The sequence below is a fragment of a genome, unplaced genomic scaffold (assembly GCF_019419815.1).
Source record: "Pyrus x bretschneideri cultivar Hongxiangsu unplaced genomic scaffold, Pyrus_bretschneideri_v1 Contig30, whole genome shotgun sequence".
NCBI lineage: Eukaryota > Viridiplantae > Streptophyta > Magnoliopsida > Rosales > Rosaceae > Pyrus > Pyrus x bretschneideri.
Window position 1 is genome coordinate 2228947 of NW_025999613.1, and position 10231 is coordinate 2239177.

General features: G+C 37.5%; 1 protein-coding gene across 1 annotated transcript; it reads left to right on the forward strand.

The window, feature by feature from the left end:
- Positions 1-9363: 9363 nt before the first annotated feature.
- On the forward strand, positions 9364-9984 carry LOC108866430 (protein LURP-one-related 11-like). Its single transcript, XM_018645051.2, has one exon. The coding sequence runs from the start codon at positions 9364-9366 to the stop codon at positions 9982-9984; it is 621 nt and encodes a 206-aa protein (XP_018500567.2).
- Positions 9985-10231: the final 247 nt, after the last annotated feature.

Consider the following 10231-nt stretch of genomic DNA (forward strand, 5'->3'; position numbering starts at 1 on the left):
ACAGCTTTAGGGTTTATCGGGTTAGTAGGATTTGCCAAGGTAGAGTTGCTTGTACCCTTCTACCTTATTATATATTGCCCTTGTACATTCAATCAATCTATGAAAAATACATTGAAACTTAAAGCTAAAATTTTCATAGAAACATACAGAACTTTGGTAGAATCAAAGTTTTGATGCTAAAACTTTGATTATAGTTGAATCCTAGTGGAGTAGACGCTTGTAGAACTACAAGCACTAAGTAGCGGCGAAATTCTGTTTCAAGGACCTTGCAAATCCGCAAGCTTCTACTTGCAAGCTCCGTTAGTTCATTGTGTTTGATATTTTATTCTCTATGTTATATTCCTATGTATTTCGTAGTATAATTTTGTTGTATTAGATTTTATTTTCATTAAATTAATTAATACTGATTGTTGGTCTGCCAACGATATTGAACAGAATTTATGGATTAACAATTAGTGAATGTTGTGGGCGTCAGTCGCGCTAAGAATCCTCATACTGAAAAGCTAGAGAAGTTCAAGAGTGTTGACTTCAAGAGATGGCAACAAAAGATGTTGTTTTATCTCACTACAATGAACTTGCCATATGTTGTCAAAGAGGAAGTTCTGAAGGTTGATGAGAATCCAATGACTAAGGAAACTTTGAGTGCTATCGAGGCATGAGACCATTTTGAGTCGTATTCTAGGAACTATATTCTGAATGGGTTGGATGATAATCATTATGATATTTATTCAACTTGTAAGACAACCAAGGAGTTATGAGAATCACTAGAAAAGAAGTGCAAAATTGAAAATTGCAGTTCGAAGAAATTCGTGATTAGCAAGTTTCTGAAATTTTCCATGGTTGATTCCAAGCCTATCATCACCTAAGTCGAAGAATTGCAATAGTTAATTTATGAACTTCATGCTGAGGGTTGTGAGATCAATAAGCACTTCCAAGTCAGGGCAATTATAGAGAAACTACCACCGGAAGGACTTTAAGCTATATATACCTCAAGCATAAGCGCATAGAGACGAAGATGGAGGATCTTATTCTTAGGCTCCATGTTGAAGAAGATCACAAAAAGGGTGACAAGAATGAAGTGTCTGCCTTCGAAGCCAAAACCAATTTCGTTGAGGGAAATGTTGTTAAGCCAAAGAAAACTTTCTAGAAAACAAAGGCAAGGGAAAATTTGCCGCTCATGGACCCAAGGGCAAGAAATTCAAGATATTTAATGTCTCGTGATATGTATATGGAATACCAGGCTAGATGTCAATCCAAAAAACAACCAAGCAAATATAACTGACGATTTTGCTGCTGTTGTTTGAAAGACCAATATGGTTTCTAATATAAGTGATTGGTGGGTTGATACAAGTGCAAATAAGCACATATGTGGTGCCAGAAACATGTTCTCTGATTACCATCCTATTTCCGGTGGTGAGAAGCTGTATATAGGCAATGCTGCTGCATTTGTCATTTAAGGAAAAGGCAAAGTGGTATTGAAATTTACTTCAGGAAATAACTTAACCCTGCAAGATGTGCTTCATGTTCCAGAAATTTGGAAGAACCGCGTGCCAGGCCCTGTGCTGATTAATAGAGGCGAAATTTTGTTTCAAGGACACTGCAAATCTGCAAGCCTCTATTTGCAAACTCTGTTAGTTCATTGTGTTTCATATTTTTATTCTCTATGATTATTTATGTATCTATTTCATAGTATAATTTTGTTGTATTAGATTTTATTTTCATTAAATTAATTGATACTGGTTGTTGTTCCGCCAACATCTCAAAATGAATACTCAATTAACTCAAATTAGTAGCATGCTCATCCAAAGAAAAGAAACTCTCATACCCGTCATCATTATGTAGGGTCATTTTTGAGAGTGTATGTTGATTAGTGTAGAATATCGCTAACAATAAAAAAAATTACAAATATTCAGTTAAGCTATGTTATGGAAGGAGACCCTAATTATGCCAAAGATTAATTATTAAGGCAAGCCAAGTACAACCAAACATGCTTCTCATTTTCCCTTTTATCCTTTTGTTTTTTTTATTTTTTATTTTTTTTATTTTTTTTTAATGGGACTTTTTGGGTGACAACACAAACGTAATATTCCTTCCTTGTGTCCACCCCACCACCCCCCCCTCCCCCCTTCCACTCTCTCTCTCTCTCTCTCTCTCTCAAATTAGGATCATCTCTTTTTGTTTCTTTAGTCCATTCCAGATAAGCCAAAAATGTTATTTATTTTCCTTGCAATATACGTAGCTTAATAAGGTTCGTTAAAGTACGTAGTCGCACGTTCGCAGGCAAAGCCACACAATCTGAAATTTTAAAAGGATCATCGACAACAATAACAAAAAGGATCTTTTACAAAGAGATGACCGCGTGACACCTATTAGACTATTAATATTCAATAATAAAAAATTATGATCAAGACGTAACTAGAAACAAATAATTCGAACAATAATATATGAAGAAAGCGGCAAGTCCATGGTAGCTAGCCATGTGATGTGCCATCACCACCATCCACATAATGTTAAAATCCCCTTAAATAATTAATGTCTCTAAAAAGACTAGAAGAAGTCAAAATATGTCGAAGATAACTCTAACGTGTAGTAGCTCGCTAATCAGCATATACAGTCAAGGAACCTCTTGATTAATAATGTTCATGGTTGTGGGTTTATAACTAATCTAAATTATTTGATAAAATAAAACATAACTGAAATTAAATATTTATTACAATTTATATGCACAAATCGCATATCAATACATTATTTATGGAATCACATGCACACGTGGTGTTTGTTGATAAAATTAATGAGACTTTAGAACAACATAAAGTGTTAAGTTTGTGACATTTGTAAGGTTGTTCTAGTCACCTACTAAAGGTAATATGTAGACAGACAAATAAGAGAAACAAACACAAGATATACGAGGTTCACCCCAAGTTGGGCTACGTCCACGAGGGTAAAGAAGTTCTCATTAATAATGTACTATGTACATGATACAAAGGATTATGATCATTAGTGAATTCTAATAATGGATTGGGTACAATAATGGTAATTAGGGATTAATTGTAGGAGAATGGTCTCCTTTTATAATTTAAGGAGAGTCGCATGCTTTCATCTGTGGTCAATGTGGGACTCTAGAAACTCTTGTGCTAACCTCAAAATAAATCCTTCAGTGGGTCTCTGAAGGTATGAAGTTGACTAGTACTCGGTAGTTTCAAGATTAGTGAAGTGTGGTATAAAAGATTTCTTCGAAGAAAAGACAAAAACATTTTATATACGAACACATTAAGGGTTTTTCTCGTTTGAAGAGAGTATAAATCATTAGTTTGATTGAATTGACGAAGTTGTCCCTACAAAATAATTTAAACATCTTTAGTTAAGGTGGAGAACCAAGCGTGATGAAAAGGGGGGGGAAGGGGGGGGGGAAGGTTTGGCCAATGAACCTCCCATGTCCCATGTCTAAGTCAGTTTCACTGAAAAGAACGTGAGACCATTACTACAACTAAATTAGGGGTAAAGTTTAGGGACTATTACAGATAACCCTTATCAAATTTACCTTTAATTCCCTTTCCTTATGTCCTTTCCATAAGTAGAGGAGCTTGGTAAAGTCATAATCAACAGCTCGAATCTTCTTCTTGGTTAAACTGCACGTGGAATGAATGTAGGCCTCACCAATTTAACAAAGACATTCTCACCTCTTATGAATAAAATACCTTTCTCATCTCTTTCCTCCCATATGGCCAACGATCATCCTCTTTTAATCCAACTGTACTGGTATGCTTCTTCGAGGTTTACTAGTAACCCATTTTCTAATAATAGGTATTTTACTTCAAAGAGAGAAACATTTATCATATGGATGAAATCTCATGTAATGCAAGGAAAGGGATGCACTGCGTTTGATGAAAATGGCGAGCTTGTTTGCCGTGTCAATGATAACTACGACAACAAGCACGTGATGGAGTTTTCAACTCCCATTGTCCCACATTGGAAACAACAATTTGTCAAAGGCGTCAAGTCCTTTTTATTAATGATTAGGTGTTGGACCATTTGGAATGAGGATTGAGGTGTTGGCCATTAATTGTGTAGATCAGGCTTGATGATTATACTATAATATTAATATTAATTAATCAAGACAAAGGCCCTTGGGGCAATTGGGGTCAAGGGATTAAAATTAATCTGATCAATTAGTTTTAATTTCAAATTAAGTTTTTAATTAAATTAATTAAAAACGTTTTGATTAATAGACACGATTCTTTGGAAAGAGTTGTATAGCTTTAGATACATCCAAAAGGTGTTTGAAGAGGTATGAAAGAGCCTATATAACTGGGGACACACCACGACCGACATCAAGGCGTGCTGGCCGTCACGTAGCCATGTGCACAGTGTGGAAGCAATAATAATATAAAAATGAGAATAAATAAAAACCAAACTAACTAGAGCACTAAATAAGATAAGGTGCAAAACGAAATAAGTGTGAATTCACAACCAGAGCACAAGTAGCCTAAGTGCAGTCCAGCAGGACAAATACTAATTATACAACACCCAAAGCTGACCATACAATGGTGATAATCTGTCAGAGCTACCGTGGATTCCTCGCAAGCCACCAAAAAGAACTCCTAACTATAACCTGGAAGGGGCGCAAAACAGAAATTGTGAGTGGGCAAAAACAAAACTTTCCAAAACCATTTTAATTACCAAAGATAGTAACCCCTCGCCGTAAAACCTGTATAATTTCCTAGAAAATAAAATATATATATCTATTCCACAACCATGCTCAGAATAGCAAAATTCACAAATATGCCATGTCGAATATCTCAGCATAAAAAAATATGTAAGCTAGGTGATATAAATCAATGCAAATGATATGTCAGCCGGAATCACCTAACGTGACCTATACGGCTGAATCTAGAGCTCATCCTGAAGACATCGAAATTTCGGTGAAATGAATGTTGACCAATATTAAAATTTCAACGCTCACGTGTCTCATAAATTTTACACGTAACGTGTGACTCAACTAAAAATCGAAATAAATCGAAAAAGTCAACAAATAGGACACGTGTCAATACCTGGCAGAAATGATTTATTTCATCTGATTATTTAAATCCAAAAATCAAGTTTTGGAATTCTATAAATAGGAAGCCAAGGCATTCATTTTGGGAAACCAATTCACATCACACCAAAACCTTAAAGCTTTGAAGCTCTAAAGCTCTAAATCAAATCCCGAAGGATCAAGAAAACCCTTTTCGTTCTTCGTCAAATTCTCTTTCAAGATCAAGCCCCGACGGCCCTTGAAGAAAGTGTTCATCATTCATCATCCATTCATCCTAAGATCAAGCCCCAACGATCCTTTGGATCAACAACATCAACAAATTCACACACCCGTTCTTCAAGATCAAGCCCAAAAGCCCTTGAAGATCCATTCATTAACCGTTCATCCTAAGATCAAGCCCCAATGGCCCTTTGGATCAACAACATCAATAAATCCGCATAACTGTTCATCCCTAGACTAAGCCCTGGCGACCCTTTGGATCAACATCCCATCCACATATCTACATTTTACGAAGATAGAATCAGAGGATCAAATTGTAAAAGAGATTGTAACCCTAAAAGCAATACAAAATATTATTTTGTACACGTGTTCTTGTTTCAGGAAAATTCGTGTTTACAAATTTGGCATGCCCAGTGGGACAATCTCTACCTCTCATCTCTTTCTCCGTTCAAGAAAACAAAAACACACCTCTAAAATCAATGGCATCAAGCAAGGGACAAGCCGTTCTTGCAACCACCAAGGGAAGAAGCTTGAGCACTTTCGCCACGAATGGAGCATCCATTGGCGCCACAAGAACTACTCAACATGCTGCTTCAAAGTTGGTACCGCTAAACGAGCAAAGGGAGCATCAAAAGCCTGAGTCCGTCATCAACCTAACCTTGTTGGGGGCACCAAAGCATGTTGCTGAGGCGCACAAGATGACATCCCAAAATGGCCAATGGGTTATTCATCAGCACCCTGGATGTCTGAAGGAAAGTCATGTCTATTGGTTGCATAAGTCATGACCATCGGCGTTACCTCTATTGAAGAACAACTGGCTCAAATAAGTGAAGTAATTGCAAGGCTCACAAGGATCGCGGAGGAGAAAGACTTGTAAATCACCGCACTCATCAACCGATTGGAGGCGCAGCATGATGAAAATGTTGACCGCGACCCGAAGGTTGAGCCACTAAAAAGAGAAACCGATGAAGAAGATGAGCTTTTGGTGGAGAAAGATGTTGAGAAGCTGGAGCCAGACCAAGCAATGGCACTTATGGGATCTCTTTCCATCCAGCAGCTTTAGGGCATATTGCCAACACCATCAGAGCACAGGTGAGAAACACTTCGTGAGATGCACTGCTATACTCAAAGCCATACACTAAGATGATTGATAGCTTGCATATGCAAGGACAAAAGGAGACTACCTCGTCAAGCAGTTCGTGCGCTCGCTAAAGGTAACACCTTTGACTGGTACACCGACCTCGAGCCCGAGTCTATCAACAGTTGGGATCAGCTAGAAAGGGAATTCCTTAACCGTTTTTACAGTACTTGCCGCACTGTGAGCATGCTAGAGTTGACTAGTACGAAACAGTGGAAGGATGAACTTGTCGTCGACTATATCAATAGATGACGTTCATTAAGTCTGGATTGCAAAGATCGGTTTTTTGAAACCTCCGCTATTGAGATGTGCGTTCAAGGCATGCAGGGGGGACTACACTACATCCTTTAAGGCATTAAACCAAGAACCTTTGAGGAGTTAGCCACCCGTGCCCATGATATGGAGTTAAGCATCGTCTATCATGGGAAGAAAGAACCGATCGCCGACTACAAGAACGACAAAGTTTTGGGGCCAAAGGTAGATAAGGCTGCGTGGAAACCCACCAAGGAAGCAATGACGGTCAACATAACTCCAGTCAAAATCTCTACACGAGGCAAGGCGATTCAAACTGAAGCTTTTCGTGATCAAGAGATGCATAGACCCACTTTGAAGGAGCTTGAGGAGAAGACTTATCCATTCCCCGACTCTGATGTGGTTGCCATGTTGAAAGACTTGCTTGACAAGAAGGTGATCAACCTACTTGAGTGCAGACGGCCGGAAGAGATGAATCGTACTGACAGTCCAAGGTACTGTAAATTCGACTGCTTCATCAGCCATCCGACGGAAAAGTGCTTCGTGCTAAAAGATCTCATCATGAAGCTGGCTCAGAAAGGAATCATCGAGCTAGATCTTGACGATGTGGTGAAGTCAAATTGTACCACCGTCACTTCTGGCTCTTTCAACTCAAAATCTTCACCTCAACTGTTGGGGCATGCTCCAAAACCATATCATTTAAGTCAAGTGAAGTTGAAGGATGGACTCATGTCATTCCAAAGAAAATGCACAAGAAGCATACGTCTCTTCCACAAGTTCACCAATCGGAAAGGGGGCAAAGCAGCTCTCGTCAACCTCCAAAGCTATATGAAAGTGTTGAGGATGATGAAATAGTGACACAAAGATCGTCCGTTGCCATCACAATGCGTGATTTCTTCCCTAAAGACTTCTTAGTTCTCTTATTTAGAAGTTATGTCTAACTTAGGGGGAGTATCTTGAAGCATACTCACATGATCTTCATGTACTCTTTTTCCCTACGATTAGGAGCATTTTTCCCACTGGATTTTTGCTACCTAACTAGGTTTTAATGAGGCACCCATCCCGGGATGATCATACTTCGTTGAGTTCACTACCTTTGTCCAGTTTGATGAGCGTTTCAGACATTATGCATATTTTTCTTACTTTTCTCCTTAGTCTATGGGTTTTCCCCATTCCTTGGGTTTTACCATAGCAAAGTTTTTGTGAGTTTTTACAAATGCATACTTCAAAGTAAATTTGAGACTCGCGATCACCCTTTGTGCCGATGACTTCATCAACTATTCTACCTTATCCGCTGAAGAATATGATGCGATGGTTTGTTGAGTATTTACACACTCAAGGGGGAGTGTTGCATTTAGAATAGGAATGTGATTGTGTAAATCCTAGGGAATCTAGGAAAGTATTATATATTCCTATTATGATTAGATTACCTATTAAATGTTGTAATCCTAAAGGGAAAGTTTTTATCCTTTCTACGACTATAAATAAAGGCACAATGGGGTGAATCAAACACACATCACAATTACACATCTCTCTCTCTTCTTCTCTCTATGCCACACTTTCTCTCTCTATGTGGCCTCCATAATTGTTCAATAAATTATGCCTACAACATTATATACATTATTTGATAAGCACCTCAATAGTTTGGAGTTCGTGGAGAGAAAAAGGAAATTAGAAAAAATCCATGAGTACTTGGAGTAGGAAATATGATTAAAGTAGTAGAAGAACACTAAAAAGAACTCAGAAATTAATCGAATTAAAAAAGGAACTGAAGTACCTTTGGAGATTGGAATTTTGAATACTCTCTTTTCTGGTTTTTCCGAAGGTTATTAAACATTAGGAGGCGGCCTAGCTAACAAAATTTGTGGAAAGTAGCAAAAGCAGCATCGACCAAGAAAAAGATACATGCAAAGTAGCAAACACCTCCTTTAATTTCCTTGTTCTTTTTTACCTTTCTAGGTAACATACATGTCTTCTTTCCATGTAAGCCTTAGCTCACCTTTGGCAGGCATATATAGTCACCCAATGCGACAAATAGCAACGTGACACCCTCCACAAATTCAATAAGTTCTTTAATTAATTTTTTGAGGGATTAGATCATTTTTTGTTCGCTAACAAGATAGCCACTCAATTATCCTAATCAGCAGAACTCAACCCTCAGTTTAGGCCACTTGATACTATGATCTAGTAGTGATATTTCTACTCGCTGATAAGTGGGAGGTCTTAGGTTCGATTCTCACCAAATGCAAATTTGAACCACATTTTTACTAGCCTATTTTGAGGCTTAGCTAATTATCCCACCCTTTTGGTATAAATAATATCGATTTGTTCAAGAAAAAAAAAATCCCTTGCTTAGTTCCTGAAACATAACATTATATGCAATGATTTTTTGCTATTAAGAAATTGGACGCTATATATAAAACCTAGACCCGACAAGTTCCTTTATAATACTCTTGAAAGCCTAGAAGAAGTCAAGTTATGTCGATGATAATTTATTTTGTAATATATATTAGTTTTCATATAATTTTCTGTGCACATATAATAAACGTGCAACGGAGTTCTTGGATGACCAAATTAAACATTTTTATTCGTGTTCGTTTCTACTTTTCAGTACTGATCACAACGGACTATAAATTACTAACATAATTCAAACCTCACCTCAAACATCTTACCATACCCCGGAAGCCAAAAACTAAAGCTCTCTCGGCTTTACTCCTAAATGGCCAAGGTTCATCCTCTCTTAACAATCAATAGTAGTAATCGTGATGATGCTTCATGTTCTAATAATAGGTATATGACATCAAAGAGAGAAACATTCACTATATGGATGAAATCTCTTGTGATGCAAGGAAACGGATGCACTACTTTTGATGAAAATGGTGAAGTCGTTTATCGCATAGATAACTACGACAACAAGCACAGCAACGAAGTTTATCTCATGGATCTTCGCGGCAAGCTTCTCTTCACTGTTTATGAGAAGAAAGTTTGCAGTTTCCGAAGATGGGAGGGCTATAGAAGCAACAATATTGGTGGCAATAAGCCATTGTTTCGAGTGAAAAAGAGTTTTAGATCAATTCTTGGAAATAAGGAGTCTTCATACAAAGTAACGATGAGATCTGATAGCAATTGCTACAGGTTAGAGCGTTTGAATGGCGAATCAACAGCTTTCAGAATTATGGATAACAATGGAAGAGTTGTAGCAGAGGCTCAGAGAAAGCAGTCAAGTTCAGGAGTAGTTTTTGGAGATGATGTTCTTACATTGGTAGTGGAGCCTCATATGGATCATTCCTTTATTATGGCTCTTGTCACTGTTTATGGCTTAATAAGAAATCAAATATGACTCGTACATGAGTGGAATCAATTCCTTTATTTTGACCAGTTTTTGTAGTGATCGATAGATGTGGTTCAAAGTTTTGTTTTTGGTGGGGATTCAACCCATTAATTTGTGTGTTATATTTGTAAATACATGAACATGATGTAATTAAAGGAGATGCTTAATCAATACTCATTTTTCAAATTTCCTCTCTTCTTGTTGGCTGCACATTATTTCGTTTTCCAATTTAATAACTAAATTACTTATCTTGACT

Coding starts and splice junctions, on each gene's coding strand:
- LOC108866430 (XM_018645051.2), top strand. CDS start 9,364: ATGGCCAAGGTTCATCCTCTCTTAACAATCAATAGTAGTAATCGTGAT.